We start from the raw sequence: 17,985 nt of genomic DNA, 5'->3' as shown, positions 1-17,985 counted from the left end.
ATTTGGAACCTTAGTGTTGATTAAATAAGTGTATTTTTAAAAGATGTTTTGTAGCAGCCACTAAGGTAGAAGGTAAAGTATCCCCCAAATGGAACGATTTCTGCCAAAGAAATTGCAACTGAGTCCCAGCTTCTGTCCATGGCTCTGAATGGCAGCAGTGATTCCCCCATCAATGTGCTGGCAGTGTGTGTCCCCATTCATTGCCTTCCCAAAGGAAGGATTGCAGGTGCATGCCCAGAGTGCAGCAGCTCCCAGGGAGCCTTGGTCAGGCCAGCTGTGTTGAATTAGGCATTTTCTTCAGTGGAATTGGAAAGGGATGTAGACTGGGAGAATTTACGTTAAAAACCATTCCTCCTCGCAGGCAGAAGGCAAACACTACCTAGAAAGGTTTATTTTCAGGCTGAAAACCCTGCCAATGCAAATCCAGCCTTTTAGACTGGTTTGCTTATAAACAAGGATTCAAGAGGCCTTTTGACTGCTGCTTTAAAAAGAAAAACAAGGAGAAAAAAAAGAAGAAGGTCTGTGATTTCATTCTCCTGTTTGTTTTGACTTCAGGCTTGAAATACCAGGTTTACCAGTTATTGCATCCCAATCTGGTAGGATTTTCAGGTTCCATCCTGCTACTGATGCACTGATGGTTCTGAGAGATTAACTAGGACTGAGTATTTAACCTCAGCACTGTGAGGAGACATGTTCTGCCCCTGGGTCAGCAGTGCAGGGCTGGCATTGTGTGCACGTGGAGGGACAAGTGCATTGCCACAGAGCCTTGTGTCACCGGGAGGGTGCCAGCAGCTCTGGCTCCCTGCCAAGCGTTCGTGGCTGCCAGGTGTGTTTGTTGCTAACTCTGCCTGGGGTTGCTGTGTCCCCTGCCCGCGGTGACACCCGGCAGGGCCAGGGCAGGCCTGCTCAGCACTCCTGGGCACAAACACCTTCTGTGTTCTCACAGCAGTGTCAGCAAAACAGGGACGACATTCAAATGGTGTGAAAACTTGTTGCGACTGTGCCTGGTGTTATAAAAGATGAGAGATAAAGGTTGGCATTGCTCAGACTCATTTTTCAGTCTAGCAGAGCCTGGAGCCATGGTTAGTATCTCCTTTGGGATATCAGCTGTTGGAAGGCACTGTAAATTGTCCTCCCATCTGGCAGGGTTCCTGTGGCATTGTGTTTCTTGCCATGGGAGCCAGTTTTGCTGGTGCTAATTTCTGATGTTTCTGAAGCAGAGATGCTGGGAAGTGCAGCTTGGGGGGCTCTTTCCCCCACACTGCTCTGAGTTTTATGCTGGGGTATAGTTTAGTCTTTACATCCTAATCCTACATGTAAATCCAGGGGGTACATGGATGTGACACCAGTATACACTGCTAGAACAGAGGCAGGGCTAGCAATAATTTTACAATAAATTTTCCCAGATGCCTTTCACCTCCCACCTCCCTTCTTTTGTCCTCTTTTCCTCTCTGGAAAGGGCAGTGACAGATGGAGAACTGTTCCCCACGTGTCCTCAGTGCATTACAATGCTCTGTGCTGAAGAGTTTGCTGTAGCTTCCTTAATAACAGGCTATTATCAAGGCTCCTGCTATTCCAAAGTTCTCCCAAAGGATTTATTGACAGAGAGAAAAAGGCAGGAGTATTTGCAATATGCAATGATGTATCATCTTTAGCCCTGAAAGCCCTGCTGGCCTCCTTTATTGCACGATGGGGATGATTTTATTCCAAATTTAAAACCCACTGTTGATATGAATTGGATAATAATTCCAGGAGCAGACTTTTTTTAACATTTCTAGATTCCCTGGAATGTTAATTTAAGGGTTTTTATTTTACTAAGCAGATATAAGAGGAATTTGCTGCGTGCTGGTGGGATTGTACCAAAGACAAAATTGCAAAATTGCAAATTACAGTTTCTAGACAAATTCTTTTTGGAAATCTGAGGCACACAATAATAATTTGTGAGAAGGCACATTTTTCATTTTCCATGAAAGCAGCTTTAACTGTTCAACAGAGGTATAATGTTTCTGTCATTTACATGTAGGTAGAGACTGAAGGTAATTTGGATTCCTCTGTACTGTTACTCTCAGAAAGTACTGCAAGCTTGGTCTATATTTGAAATCCTTAAAAGTTGCCAAATGTTACTTACTTTGTTTAAGAAAAAAGTTTTACAAGTAGTTATTAATTTAACTTTTGTAATAAGGGCACTAATCTGATGTTATCACTTTGCACCCATCATACACATAATGAATTTCAATTTAGTTGCTGAACGTATTTTCTGTATTGCTTAGAGTCAGTCTCATGACATCCATTCAGCATTCTAATATCTGGTCTGAAAACATGTGATTTTACAGTGACACCTTAGAATTTGAATTTGAAAGCTTATTGGAAACATTTCTGATGATTTTAGACATTGTAAGTGCAGATTGAGTGGGAGGGAGAAGGTGTAAATCAAACTGAGGTGGTTCTCTCTACCTTTGGACTAATGGTATTTTGCCAGCTGATCTCTAATGTCTTCAATGATTTTTTTGAATGATTTGATAGCAAGAGGAAGGGGGAGAGGAGAAGCTTGTCCAGAATTTCACAACAGAGCCATTTGCTGTCCTCGTGTGTGTGCTGAGAGGGACTTTAACTGTTGTTGCAACATCTGGACTGCAGATTATTGAGGCACAGACGGTTCCAACAAAAATTAAAATCAAAGCACTCCATGTAACTTGTCCTCTAACATGCCGAGGAGTTAGTAAGAGGAGAAGAATGTTCTTAGTATGACTCTCATTATTTCTAAAAACATTTAGCCCTAAGTGAGAATACCCAAAGAAAAAACAAAAGAGCTTTGTGTGTTTTGCTTTGTTCTGTGCGTGTTTTATCTTTTCTCCCGGAGGAGCCATTTTTCCTCCCTTTTTTTTCCAAAACAAGTGCTTTGATTAGCATAAATTATATCCTGCCCGTACAAACCAGCTGAAATGTATACCCAATAGTATATTGAAGCACTGGGTTCAAATACAGGCACAGGGATTCCTTTTATTGCCATTAAAAGGCAATATAAGCTTTCCCAAATGTTGGAAGCAAATGTGGCTGTGGAAAGGCTCTGCTGGAAGCTGCAATAGCTGTGTGAGTGTCCCTGGATCCCTGCAAGAGCCATTACCTCATCCCTGCCCTTAAACATTCCGGGCACACTCCTGCCTCCCACCGCGACGTGCCAGGAATGGGGAGCTGAGCTCCGGCAATGCCTGCGCGCTGCTCGCTGCAAAACGATCCCGTCAATGGAGGAATGGCACCGCCTGAGCAGCTCCAGCCACAGGCTAGGATGGCTCCGGATGCCGGAATTGTAATTCCTTCTCCTGTCCGAAAATCTCCAGTGGTTAAATTTTGAGGGTGACAAACGTGACCAGCTGCCTTTGCAGGAGTACAGGGGGCAGTTGGAATAGGGACTTGAGAAGGCTGGGTAGGAGGAAGAGCTGAAGAAAAGCAAAGGGTACACCAGCTCTTTCTTGTGTAACAATTCCCATCTACTGACTGAGCTGGGCTTTGGTGGGTCGTGAGTGGTAAATCGGGAGATCTTTAAACTGTACTGGCACAAAAGGTGTTCCTTTCAAGGGGAATGTGACTGTCAGTTTCCCATTTGCAAGCAGCATAGTTGCAGAACTTGAAGCTGAAGTGCTTCTGTTTGGTGTAACTGCGGTGAGGGTGTGGAAAGAGGATTTAGGGCAGGGACACCAAAAGCCAAAAAGACAGGGACTGTTCCGTAATTTAAAGGACACAGTCATCTGAATGTGTTATTCCTGACAACAGCTGCATAAACATGAGGGCAATACTCAGCCCTGGCACACAGTTCTGAGAGAGGCAGCCAGTTTTCCATATGTCTTGCCCCAAAGTGGAGTGTGTTTTGCTCTGCTGGCAACTACAAACTCCTTTCCCTGCTGTGAGAAATGCAGAGTGCAGTGGGGTCAGAGGAGGTGAGAACAACCTCATAGAGTGTTTTGGTCCGTTTATTTAACTCAAATATTTCCCTCTTATTGCCTTCTTTCTTGTAAGGAAGGAAGGAGTGGGGGGACAGCAAGAGCAGGCTGCCCATTGCCAAGGGAGGGAATAATGAGGAGGTAGGAAATGCTGTAGCAGGATGACTCAGGGCTGTTTTCACTAGCAAGGACATGTCCAGCTACTGCATTGCAAGGGCTTGGGGTGTGCCTTGGGTGCCTCTTCACTGTGCTCGCTGCTTTGTTCCTAAAGAATGGTGCTTCTGACACCTGAAAATCCATTTTCACAAGTAGCTTTAAACTCTATTTCCCCTCCTTTATTAGAATAAGCCAGACTTTCTGCTTGGGCCCTCTAGGTGCCTTTTATACACTTTTTACTCTTTTATACATTTTTAACCCTTTTATAATCAGGCAGTACTTTTCAGACTAACCTAAACATTCAGTAGCTGTAGTAATGTTCAATGTGTAACTTTCTAGCACCTTAGTAGGAAATGATGACATAAAGAAACTGGTTGGTCAGGCAGAAAGTAATGGTAGAACCACATAGATCAGTCATCCAATTTTATGAAAATACACATCTACAGAGTTTCCTCTCTTTATTTTGCTCCCCCACCAAACAGAACTGGGCACTGAGATCACTTCCTGGTGAATTCTTTGCTTAGTGGCATGAGTAGAAATTAAGTTTTTGTGAACAGAGGTTACTCCAGGTAATTTGGTGTGATTGCAAGTGTGCCCTGACCTTCCTATCTGTGGTGGTAAGTCTTGAATGAACCTAAAAAAATCATCGTATCATAATCTAGGAGAAATCATCCCCACTGGGGGCTAACTGTAGTGCTCATGCCCAAATAATGGGAATAACTATCTCCCTGTTTCCATGAGATGCAGAGAAGCTCAGAGAAATGTGCTGTATCTTGGCTCATTTTCCTGACCCAGGGATTTTTTTCTTCTAATTACCAGAAGTTGCAATTTACACACGGGTTTTCTTTGTCTCCATGAAACAGTGTTGCAACTGAGAAGAGCACAGCTCAGATTTCACATTCAGTTTCTCTCATCTTCATCCTCTCAATCCTCTTCTGCCTTGCTGTAGAGCAGAGTGAACTCTGACAAGTTGTTTTGGCACTAGTTTTGGTAGTATTTTAAGGAGATTGGTTTTTTCCTTCTTAGCCAGAAGGTTTAAAATAGACAGGGATTCTCTTGGCTTCACTGCAGCAGCAGTGGGCTCTTCAGCAAAAGCAAAGGAAAAGTACAACCACAGAAACAAAACTGAGCTGTGTGCCAGACTAAGGAGAATGCTCTACTAGCTTGTTATTACCAGCTTAGTTGTTTAGGAATAGTTAACTTCTTAAATGACTATGAGTCTTAGATTCTTGCTTTTAAAAAGCCATCCCTGTTTTTTAATGTTGAAGTAATGCTTATTTTTGTGACAACTGTAAATATTTTCAAAATGAGATCGCTGGTATCAAAGGCAAGGGAGATTATTATTTATTTATTTTTATACAGAGGGCTGGCATTATAGTTGCATTAAACTCTCCACCCCTAACATAAAAAGATTTCTTTGGCAGCTGCATGTTTGTGAAATGTTCCTGTTTGCAGTGGGTTTCTAACAGCCTCTAAGAAATGTTTGTACTTCTGATTTGCTTATTTTCCAGATTGTCTCAGCTCACCTTCCCTGCAGTACATGTGTGCCTGAACAGAGGCAAGGACCCAAAAAACATAGGTGTGCCTCCAGAAATCCTGGAATCCTTAGAAGTTTCACCCTTTTAGTCAGGCTGGCTTTGCCCCTGGCCTCAGTCAGCTGTAAGAGCAGTGTGTTTGTGGTTATTTACACTGTTCATAAATCCCTGGTTTAATTCAAATGATACTTTTGGCATTGCTGGGTATTGGAAATCTCCATGCTCGTTTGTTAATTAATGCTCCAGTTTTACAGCTCTCTTATTGTCTGAGCTCTAAAGGGAAATAAAGAGATTTAATGTGGTTTGGGGTGCTTGTAAGCTTTGCATGTTTAGCAAGTCAGGGATGGGGAACCACACCTTTGTGCTGTGGTTTTGTGGCAGCTTTCCTTTTGGGTAATGTTTGTTATGCAGTCTCTCCTCTTGGCTGCTGTGGACACAGACACTTTATCCATACTGTGGTTTGGATACTACAAATGATGGTGCAGATCTGGGGAGAGCTTGACTGGATTCAAAAAAATGGTAATAAAAACCAAGACAAATCAAACCACCAAACCAACACCACACAAAAGTCCCCCCCAAAAAAACCCCACCAAAACCAACAAACAAAACAAAACAAACAAAAAAAAACCCAAAAACAAAACCACAAATCCTGAAACAACCCAAATAATAAAAAACCCACACACATACCAGCAAAACACCTTTTTGTCCTAGTTCAGTGTGTCAGGAAGTCCCAAAGCAGCAATAGAATGGGAGAAGAGACTGCTGCCAGCTCAGCACTGGGGTTTGCTGGCTTTGACTTGCACCAGAACTGGCTGTGCTGGTAAGCCCAGGAGATAACAGGGCATACTAAGCCTGTGCTGATCCCTCTTACCATCCAGAATCCAGCTAAAAGCTTTTCCTCTACCAAATTCACTTTTCAGATTCACAGCAGTGTTTTTCCAAAAGTAATATTTCCTAAAAGTTTAAAGATAACAGTTGGAATATCTTTGGGAAGTCAATCTGCTTTTATCCTTCCCCTCTTCAAAGGAGGAGGTTTTTCCAAGTGGCTTTCCTGCCTTCTCAAACTCTGGCAGGTCTTGAGCACTTCTGAAAACAGAAGTGTCAAAGCAGGGACTGGAATGATGTCGTTTGGACAGTCCATGGTCAGGAATTTGTGGAGTTTAGGGCTGGTTTTTGGCCGTGGTAGTCCAGGTTTTCTGCAGCAGCTGATGGTGATTTTCTCTGCAGGTAGATGAGAGTCTCATGTGGTGGAAAGTATTGTAATAACCTGGATCTTAAATCTGGCTGTCAGTGCTTCCTCTGACCAGGTGAAAGTTAATGGAGACAAATAACGACATATTCAGAATTACAGATACCTGATCGCTGCTCTCCTTACTAATTTGTTCATGGCCACAGAAGATGAGGAATGCAGTGTTTTTCTAAAGATACTGTGCTGTTTGTATCTATGCAGGTTTTAGTCTCATTTCTTTTCCTTTATATATTCCTGACTTGGGTAAGGGACCCTTCTCTCAGGAATGTACCAACTTTGATGTCATTACCCCATTTATTGGGTTTTTTTTTCTCTTCTATACCACACTCAGGAGAGCTCATTCTTAGGAGAGCCTCATACATCACTTACATTAACAAAACTCCCAAACATACTAAGTTTTTTGTGACCATTTGGGATTCAACCTGAATAGCTCTTGAAAGGAAATTAAACCCAACTCGACTTCTAAGCTGTAAACCCAAACAAACCACCACTCTAATGAGATCTACACAGATGTCAGCAACTTTTATGAACTCACACTGAATTTACACTTTCAGTACTCCATGTGGAACTTGAAGATGTGAATAAGCCATCTCCTGGTTTTACACCTAGGAGGGAAAGATGTAATAGTGACTAGAGGAGACAGCAGGGATGTGCAGGGATTTATTTTCTTGGATTTGGAGGGAATTTTTTTTAGGGAGGTTTGAGGGGGAGTTATTCTGTGGTTTTTAACTGTTTTCTGTGCGTGCTTTTGTACTTGTTACTCCTGGAATATGCTTCCTCTTGAAGCTGCTGGTTTCCAAAAATTCCTGCAGAATCCAGCCTGTCTTCAGGAGCACACAAAGACAAGATTTTTACTGAATGTGGCCAGTACTCTTTAACGATTTTATTAAAATGTACTGGTTTGATCTGTAATTTTGAAGTTTCTCTCCATCAATTTTTTCCCTTAAAAGTCACGTTAAACCACCCTAAAGGTCTTGCTGTTAATCAGTTTCTGGCAAGATCCTTAGCCCATTAATCAACCTCTGAGAATCTTATGTAAATAATTTTGCACATCTTTTAGTGTTGATTTTTTCTTCTTCTTTGAGTAGATCCTTGTGATTTTTTTTGTTGTTGCTTTTTTGCAGTTTTTTTGAGACAAGACATTTTGAAGCTTTATTTTGGAAGCAACCTTGTAAATATCAAAAGTTCTCTAAATAAGTACCTCATCAGCTATGCAAGGTGCTAACGTTAGAGGGTTTATTTTGATATTAGTTAATGTATTCAAATCTGAAAATAACTGCTCTGCTTCTGCTGCTTCCTCCATTGCTATTTATAGCCTTCTCATCTTGCCTGTTATTGGTCTGTGTAATTAACAAGCCATCACTGGGAATTTTCCTAATCACAAAAGACTCTTAGTTGTAAGTATCAAATGGTCTGTGCCCAACTCTGAGCAGCCAGAAATGAGGAGAACTTATCCAGGTGTCCTGTCCCATGCTCAGTCATGATCCTTGCTGTCCCACTGCCTTCTGCATTCAGTCAGACACTTAGGAAAAGTTTGGTTTTGGTGAAAAGGAAAGTTTGTTCAGTTTCAAACAGCTGGGTTTACCAGCAGAGAATCCCTGGTTGCTTGTGTTGTTCAAAGCTGCCCTCCCCAAAGCCTGTCATAAACCTGGGGTAAAAAAACACCTTGGGAAGGAGCACGAGTTGCTCCTCCACGTGCTCTTGGTGCATTTAAGGAGCAATTCATTCAGACTTGGTGGTATTCGAAATTTCTGATGTTGGGGATGACTTGAATTTCCATTATCCTGTTTAGTTCTTCACTTTCAAAGGAGACAAAATACTGCTTATTTTAAAGGCAGAAAGGGAAGTCCCCCTTAAGTACATTTTTCTCTGAACCCTTTGTTAGCTTCACTTTTGAAGTGAAATTTCCTTGGAAATACAGCACTTCACAACACCCTTACTGAGGCATCATTTTCTGCTAAGTACTTTTCCTGGTGAATAAGATAATGTTTCACCAGCTGTGAGGTGGGAAGGAGCTTAAAACAGCAATAAACCCCTGAACCTCCCTAACTTTCCAGGTGATTGATCAAACAGGGAAAGAGCAGTCTTCATTCTTACAGATCAGGAGGTTCAGGTGTTATTTTCATATTATTGCTGCCAGGTTACAACTTTTGTGACAAACTGGACTGCTTTCCAATAATGCTACACTGCTTTCCAATAATCCCAGACTGCAAAACTCCCTGATATTTCACTCCAGCATGAGGAGAGTATCAATGGGAAAAGAACTCTTGGCTTCCAGTGTTTTGCTAAATGGGTTTTTAACTCTGTTTTGGACACTCACCTAGCCTGGTTTGAAGGGTATTTGAATCAAGTGACTTCATATTACTGAACTGGAGCAAAGCTTCTTATGGGAAAGAGAAGACCCTAACTGAGGCAAAATTATACAACCACGTAGAAGCTGATGAAAAATAAATTATGGGTCGTTTTTGTGATGATTTTATATGTTCAGGCTTGTGCAGGTGGTAAGAATGCAGGTTGATTTTTGGTACAGTAAGTAATGGTCCTAAGCATTTTCTATATGTCAAGTAAAGATGATCTTTGGATCAAGCTGTGGCTTTTAAGTGTTATTTTCTCCTTTGACAGTCACTGGAGAGGAACTCTGCTGGTTTTGTATCACAGAATTTTCTGGACAAATGTAGCTCACTAACAAGGGGGATGGAGAAAACTATTCCTGTTTTTGTTGGATGCTGTTAATTTAAATTTAGAAAGATTAAGAATTCTGAAATACAGTTAAAAAGCATTAGAACGCAGCAATTACATTACTTACAAAAAAGGTTACTTTTTAGTATGAAGGAGATTAGTTTTAGAATATGACCATGTGTGTAATCTTATTTCACATGAAAAGAGCCACAAAGCCTGATGCAAGAAATTGAGATTTGAGAACTCCCTTTTGATTAAATTATATATATTTCTCTGATCTGTCTAATTCTTAATAGGGTATTAAGTGTATAATAAAGGAATGTAAAAGAGTAGGAGAACAGAATGATGTATTTAGCAATGTTGTTTGCAATTAAAACCCTGAGGAAGGGTTATGGTTGTGTGATCAACCTTGTATAAAAATAGCACGGTCACCTTGTCCTCTCAGATTGATTTTGCTTGCTTTAAAGGAAATATCTTTTAGGTCATCCAGCAGGCTTCAAATTGCCCACTCTTACAGGTGGATATTATATTATATTATATTATATTTCCTTACAAAATAAAGCTGATGATGGAATTACTGGTTGTGTAAAGATTTCCCTTCAATAATTTTAAAAGGAATTATGGTTTCCTGCTGTGTTGCAGTGCTGGATGATGCAGTGCACAGTGTGTGCTGTAAAGGGGATTTTGCAGCACTTGAAAATAGAAGCAGCATTTGTCTTTATATGCAATATCCTTTATTGCCAGAAACCAACTCTGTCCCAACCCTCCTCCCCAGCACACACTTCTTAATATGTTAAAATGAGTGGCTTTGGTTTGAGATGTGAAAGTGGTTCCAGCTAAATCTGGAGCTGTATAAAAAGATGTAAAATACTGCAGGGACTCGGAAGGTGCTTGGCTGAGGGAAGGAAATCTGGGGCAGTGGGTGTGTTAAAAGACAAGGAACCAAAAATCTCAATTAGATGGGAGCTGCACCATTTTTAATTGCTTCTTTTGACTGACTTTACTTTTTCTCCCTTATTTTTTGTACTCTCAGCTTGCAAGTTACACCATTTCAGATGTTTGTGTTCATTAAGTTTAACTTTTGACAGCAAGAGGAGGGGAGGTCAGGGGAGCTTTTTGTTTCTTGTTTTTCAGCAGCAGCTTTTCAGTCCAGTTTCTGGAAGTACCTCTGTCCTAGCAACAGGAGCTTTTAGTAGTTGGTGTTGGGCTTTTTTTCATTGGCAAGGGAAGCTGCTTGCATACAGAGCTTCTCTTTGGGAGGGTTATGGAGCAGGGAAATGTGTAATAACAGGCAAAGATGTGTCTCAGAGCTGTCAGCTCTTAGCAGTGAGCAATGTATGCAACTGCATTTATCCTGCAACTACACCAGCCCATACTGCTGGGACATTGGTTAAAAGTGATTGAATATATTGGCCAGAATTGGCAGAATTCTTGTCAGAATTTTAATCAGATGTGATTAGGTGGAATGGAAGAAAGTTAATCCTTTTGTATTGTCATTTCTCCTCAGAAAACCTGAAAAAGGAGTCCAGTACCTGATAGAGCGAGGATTCGTACCGGACACTCCCGTTGGGGTTGCTCACTTCCTCCTGCAGAGGAAAGGGCTCAGCAGGCAGATGATCGGAGAATTCCTGGGAAATCGGCAAAAGCAGTTCAACAGGGACGTGTTAGAGTGAGTACTGTGTGGGGAGGAGGTGCCAGGGGTTTCATGGTCAAAACAAATGCTGCAGCAAGCTCAAGGTATTCATGATCTCTGGGTGCTCCTCTGGTGGAGGGAGAAACCACAGTCCAAAGATGCATATGAGCAAATATTTACTTCTTTGCTTTCCAGTTGAGTTACTGGTTTTGTTCTTGATCCAGCAAAACACTTACAAGGATTTATACTGCCTGTGGTCATGGACATTTACTGTAAATTTATGTTTTAATTTCACTGGCCTGAGAGTATGTTATCTCAAAGGTTTCTTTCTTTCCTCAGACTCTAATAATTTACTGAGTGAAACAAAATAATATTGTATGCAACAGAAGGCTTAACCAGTAACAGAACTTGAAAATAATCATTACAGCCAAATGGCTCCAGTGTTGGATAAACAGGGATTTCTGTGTGTGCAAGCACATGCTGACAAGGTCTATACAAACTGTTATTTTCTAAAAGATCAGATAAGCAGAAACTGTTTTAAAACCCAGAGGAATTAAAAGCAGAAAATTTGACTTTTAGCAGCTCAGTCATAAATATCTGAACCTTATATACAGAGTAGACCAAAATAGAAGTTGCTTTAAGAGAGTGTTAATTTAAAGCACTTCTTCTTCAGGGCTTTTTTGTGTGTGTATCTGGCATACTGACCTGCAAACATTAATACATCTTAGTCCAGTTTTTTTCAATATATTGTATAAAATTTTAGTTAGCTGTTTAGCAAAACTGCTGAGAATGAAAGCAAAAACCACGACTTTCTTCCCGTTAGGGAAGCTTAGGAAAAAAATCTGCCTATCAGTGTTTTAACTGTTTTATTTAACAATACCATGAAAGCTGTAGTGAAATCTGCCTCGGGCTAGAGGTGCAGCATTTGCTGAGGACTGAACAGGTAGCAGGAAGTGAAGGAAGCACCTCTGCTGCAAAGCTGCAGCCAGGCTGGCACTGCAGAGCCCTGGAGCGTGACTGCCTTGGATGCAATCCCTGCTCAGCCTGAGTCACTGGCAGCCACTCACGGGGAGAGCTGGGCTTTGCAATCGTGACTCAGATGAGAGAGAAGGCTTTCCAAAGATTGTGTATTTTTATGGGTTTTTTTAAAGAAAACATCACAGGTTCAGGATAAGTGATCTTAGATGATCTTTAAGATCCAACCCAGACCATTTTGCAATTCTGTGATGCATTTTGCTATCCTGAACAAATCATTAACCCTCAACCATCTCAGACATAAATTGAGGTGTGTCTCTGCTAAACCAGGTGCTGTATCTGTGATGAGTTAAATTGGTAAGAACAAGGTCATAATCACCTACCTACAACCCCCCAGCAATCCTTTTATTGAAATTAGTTTGTCCTTAACTAAGATGTTCCAGCTACACTTTGGGTTGAGGAACACCCTGCAGGCAGTGCAGTTCTCTTGACAGTGCTCTGAACCTTGCCTGCCAATGGGTACAAGGTTTATTTTGTTAAAAAGAAACAGCAGAATAGCATTTCATCTTAAATACCACATTTGCAGATTGGGAGGAGATTTTATCAAACTGATAAAAATCTTTTTTATGTACCAATTTAGAGGTTTAAAAAAAGATCCTTTTTCTGTTACACAATTAAATTTCAAATTACCTGCTTTGATTTGTGATCAAGTTTCCCAGGTCCTGTAGATTCGGGTGTTTTAGCTGCTTGAAATCTTTTCACTGGAGCTTAGAAAATACTCATGAAGAGCTGCATTCTGGGCCAGCTGTAGGTGCTGCCTGGTGGTGGTGAACACTGCCCATGGTGGTAAATCTGCTCTCTCCATAGTTCATAGAAATGTTGCTTAATCCCCCTCCCCATTCTGTTGTTGGCCAGAAAATTCCTGGGGGTCCTTAATTGTGCTAATTACTTCATTTTGACTCCAGCTTCTCTGCACATGTGCTTTACACCTTGGAATGGGAAAAGAGCTTTTGAAATTGTAACAGAACTTGCAATAATGGGAAGACTGTGAGTATTATTGCAGAGCTGATAGTAAAGTTTAGGTGAGGATTGGAAAGGCTCTTCGTTTCACTGTGCTTTTGCATAAAAGGAAAAATATTAAAAGCAAGGGGAATAAATTACTTGCTGTTAATCTACATTAGCTACAGTGTTACTGGAAGAAAAATATGAGCTACTGTAATTTGTTATTGTATATCTATACATTTAAGAAAAAGCTTTTAAAAGTGGAGAGTGGCTTTCTGTGGTTTCTGTATTACCGTGCTGTTACTTGCAGTGATTCATGTCTGGTTATTTCAAAACTAAAAGCTAAGTTTAAGGGAAATTTATAAGCCTCTGATTTTAAAGCAGTCTTTAAACAAAGCGTTAGAATGCCATAGTTCACGTCGCTGATTATATTAAAATGGTTGCCTTTTATTTTTTGTCAGCACTGTATTTTCAGAGCAAGAAAGTAATTATTTCTCCATAAATGTTAACTGAAAGTCATGGCAAATGATGGGCAGATGAGGATTACAGTAATAATAAAAGAGTATCCACACAAGGTTATTTTTCTTCTCTGCATTTAAGAATGTTCCTCGACACAGAGCCATTTGGTAGATTATTGTGCCTGCTGCAGGCTGTCTGAGATATGGTATTTTGAGCAGGATAAACTATTTATTATTGTGGTAGGCATTGTGGTAGTTGATTGGCCTGGAAGCACAAAACCAATAATTATTCTTGGCAGTGGAACATCACTTACAATGGTCAGACATTTGTCATTCCAGCAGCTCTTCTGTTAAAAAAGTGTAAGGGTCTGCTTACATGTACACATTTTCATTGATCTGTTATTTTCCACCTTCCTTCACAGCTTACCTGCAATTATTGCAATTGCTGCTGAAAGTTTAAAAAACAATTCCATGAGATGAAAATTGAAGGAGTTTTTTGGTTTCAAAATCTTACCTTTGTATTGTGTTGTGATAAATGAAGAGACTAAGTGTGAATGTGTTTTTATCCTAGCTGTGTGGTGGATGAGATGGACTTCTCCACAATGGAGCTGGATGAAGCACTCAGGAAATTTCAGGCCCATATCCGTGTCCAGGGAGAAGCCCAGAAAGTGGAGCGGCTCATTGAAGCTTTTAGGTATGATGTGAAAGAAATCCCTCAGTCACCAGAAACCTGCTGCTTTACAGTTTCACTGCAGAGCTGGGGAACTTGGGCATATCCAAGTTACTTTCCTGATTATTTTCAGTGTTCTCATGAGCTACAGTTTCAAGTACACATTGTTTAGGAGGGGTTGCTAAGTGTGCAGTAGGAAGTTTCATTTGCTGGTGCTGTTCACGTGTGGCGTTTGTATTAATGTAAAGAGTTGTCTCAAAAGTTCTTTCTGACATCTGTTGGAAAGATACTCAAGGATTTTTGAATGTCTTTAACAGTATATTTGGATTTAGTAGTTTATATGAGTGGAATTATAAGACCATGCACTTTTTAGGCTGTGCATACTGCTAACTTTTCATTAAACGCTTCAACAGCAGTGTAAGAAAGAGGAGTAACTTACCCGTACTGACACAGTGTATCCAGGGCAGGATAAGGTGGAAACCATGTGGCAGTAAGCCAGAATCAATGCTGTGTTCTTAGGGTGTTAATCACTGAAAAAGTGGAATATTGAAGTTGTTGTAGTAAGTGAAGTTCCAGTGGAAGTAGACACAAACTCCTTGCACGTTCAAGGACTGGCTTATGAAAACGTGCATGGAAAGCTAAATCTGTGTATGGAAAGTGACTAACAGCTTGCTGAGGCTCTGGAGCACAGCAGTTGGGTTATTTGTTGGGATTTGAGCAGTGCTCTCAGCCCTGACAGCCTCCCTCGGTGTTCCCCAGCCAGCGTTACTGCATCTGCAACCCGGGCGTGGTGCGGCAGTTCCGCAACCCCGACACCATCTTCATCCTGGCCTTCGCCATCATCCTGCTCAACACCGACATGTACAGCCCCAACGTCAAACCCGAGCGCAAGATGAAGCTCGAGGACTTCATCAAGAACCTCAGGGGTAAGGAATCCTAAGGACAAAGCTCCTGAGAGCTTTACCCTGTCACTGTCCTTGGAGGGGCACTCTGTGTCTTCTGGAAACAGCTTCATGCTACTTTCACCTGGCTGCCATTTGCACAGATTTTAGTCATTTCTGTAACAGCAAAACCAAAATTAATTGTGTTACACTTTGTCATTTTTACCTTGTCTTTCTTGGGTGAATGTATGTATTGCCAGGACCTTTTATTCCCATATACATTTATATACTAAGGAACAGAAATCATTATGTTCTGATGAGAAATAAATCAGAGATTTAAATTATCATTGAAGAAACAAAAATTCCAACTCCAAAACCTTCCTGAAAGGTAAATAGCCCAGAAATTTCATTTTTATTTCCTTGTTGGTATATTTTCTGATCAAGAAACAATTTGCCAGGCTATGGCACACTTAAGCTTGCAGCTAGACAAAAAATGCAGGTATTTTTTCAAATCTGTATCTCTAATCTTTCTATCCTGATTCTTTCTGATGAAAGAATTTTTGTGAGGCATCAGTTCAACTCTGCCCACCAGGAAGGAGTCACTGAGTAGAGCTGAGGAGGAAGCCCATGGGTGAGGAGATGATCCCTGCTGTTGTTCCTGGGCACTCAGGGAGGAATTGCTCAGACAGCATTTCCCTTTTGGCACAGAAGAGCACTCTGGTGTTAGAGAAATAATATGAGGCTCTAGTTCCCATCCCCTTTTTTTCTCCTTATGATGTTTTTGCCCATAGAGAGAAGGCAGCTTTTACTGGACACCTACTAGTATGTGTTTGTGCAAAGGCCAGGACAATTGTCAGTTATTGCAACCTCCTCCTTTCTCCAGCTGACTTAGCAGAAAAAAAAAGAATCAAGTTGCTTAATATATAAAATTATATATATATGCACATCTGAGATGCATGGCAGTTTCTGTTCCTATGTGCTTGCTGCACTTTCATTTTAGGACCAGTAAAACCAAAATCCTTGTGGTGTCCTGGAATTTCAGATCTTGAAAATGAAAGTCCTGTTTGGTGATCTTATTCCCTGAAATTTATATAAGGCAGCAATGAATGACCTGTGCTTAGCAGATGTTTCAGCTTAGCAAAGTTTAAGTTAGTGCTGAGATTTTATTGTAAAATCCACAAATACTCCAAAAGGCCTGGTATGCATTTCTTGGCATGATGCTGCAGTTATATTTGTGGAATTAGACACAGCACATTCTCTCTGAGCTCCAGCATGCATGCCAGCAATTCTTCTTGTTGCAGGCATTTTTGTACCTTGCTGCAGCTTTAAATCCCTGGATCACAAAGGGTGTTCTGTGGAAGGCTTGGCCATGTGGGACAGAACAGAACAGAGGTGGTTTTGCTTGCTTCTGTCTGCAAACAAACTGTAGTTTATCACTGTATTTTTTATGGGAGCAGCTGTTCACTGGGTGGAAATATATTCTCTTTGCTTCTGAATAGGAGATAAGAGTTTATTGCTTTAAAACCTGTTTTAAAAAGAGCCATGCATCTCCCTATCCCCAGAAAATCCAGCTTTAAGTCACTTAGTGAAATTGGACTCCTTCCACTGCCATTAAAAATTCAGGATCAAGCATTCAAGACAGTGTGGCATTTGTTAGAATGCCATGCCAGAGATAATTACACAGTGCTAAACAATAATATTGGGTCTGGGTTGTTTTGTTGATTTGTTTTTCCAGAGTAAATTAGTTCTTTTTGAAATCTTATAGGAAATATTGGTTAAATTAATTTTACTGTATGTTCATAACGTTCTCACATAGGAAATTAGTTCATGAGCAGCATTGAATAATATTGAGACAGAGGCAAAATGAAATGCTTCTTGTGATTCATCCCAGTGGTGTATTCCAAGGAGGATGTCATATGGAGGTTTTAGTGTTTAAAAAGGAATTTAATTCACTGCAGCTTTAATACCAAACAGGAAATGTGAAAGAAAAAAAAATCATAGGAACTTAGCCTTTGTATCTTAGTTTTAGATTAGAGTTTTAAAACAAAACAACCCCAAAACTGTGTGACTTCCATCAATGTCCTGGCATATGGGCAGTGAGCTTCTGGGCCAAAATCAGTGCTGCAATCATGTTCACACCACTTGTGCCTGGGTAAGGCAGCACAAGGACACACAGCAGGTGCTGGCTGGCAGCTGGGAAAAAAGAGCACAAACATCCACAGTCAGGCAACGCTGGCACTGCTGGGAGCAGAGGAAAACAGAGCCTGGCCAGGTTTTTATCCTCTCCTTGCCTCTGTCAGATCCCTGCTAACAGCCCCTTGGCTCTGCAGGGGTGGACGATGGCGAGGACATCCCGCGGGAGATGCTGATCGGGATTTACGAGCGCATCCGCAAGCGCGAGCTGAAGACCAACGAGGACCATGTGTCCCAGGTGCAGAAGGTGGAGAAGCTCATCGTGGGCAAGAAACCGGTGAGTGCCCTCTGCTCCATGATGGGGACACTGGCAGGACACAGCAACAGAGCTGTGCTGCTCACCTGTGTGGAAATGGCAAAGGGCAAAAACTGTCAAAATAATTCCCTAGAAGGTTGACTTAAATTCTGGAGTGTCCATGCAGATAAATTTTGTTCTTTCAGTCAAGGGTGATGATGTTAGGAGTCTTAAAATTCTTTATGGGAAGCTTTACGATTCTGAAATTATACTGAAATTCCTGCATTTTAAGCAGTTCTCTTGTTTATTTCTAAAGAATCGAAGTGTTTTGTTAATGGGATGTTGTAGAGAACCATATTTCAAAATTTGCACTGTCAGTGA

At 41.0% G+C, this 17,985-nt stretch overlaps 1 protein-coding gene across 19 annotated transcripts in view; it reads left to right on the top strand.

Annotated features, from left to right (window-relative positions):
* IQSEC1 (IQ motif and Sec7 domain ArfGEF 1) overlaps positions 1-17,985 on the top strand; it is a 322,066-nt gene that overhangs the window by 282,254 nt on the left and 21,827 nt on the right. For all 19 annotated transcript variants that reach the window (XM_085073103.1, XM_085073102.1, XM_085073121.1 and 16 more), the window contains 4 exons: positions 11,065-11,226; positions 14,197-14,319; positions 15,055-15,221; positions 17,507-17,646. In XM_085073103.1, coding sequence (XP_084929229.1) covers positions 11,065-11,226; positions 14,197-14,319; positions 15,055-15,221; positions 17,507-17,646 — 592 coding nt within the window. The remainder of the gene's footprint in view (positions 1-11,064; positions 11,227-14,196; positions 14,320-15,054; positions 15,222-17,506; positions 17,647-17,985) is intronic.

This window comes from Lichenostomus cassidix, chromosome 12 (genome assembly GCF_008360975.1).
Source record: "Lichenostomus cassidix isolate B80296 chromosome 12, HeHo_3.0, whole genome shotgun sequence".
Classification (NCBI taxonomy): domain Eukaryota; kingdom Metazoa; phylum Chordata; class Aves; order Passeriformes; family Meliphagidae; genus Lichenostomus; species Lichenostomus cassidix.
The sequence above is the reverse complement of the archived record's forward strand: the minus strand, read 5'-3'. Positions and strand labels throughout refer to the sequence as shown.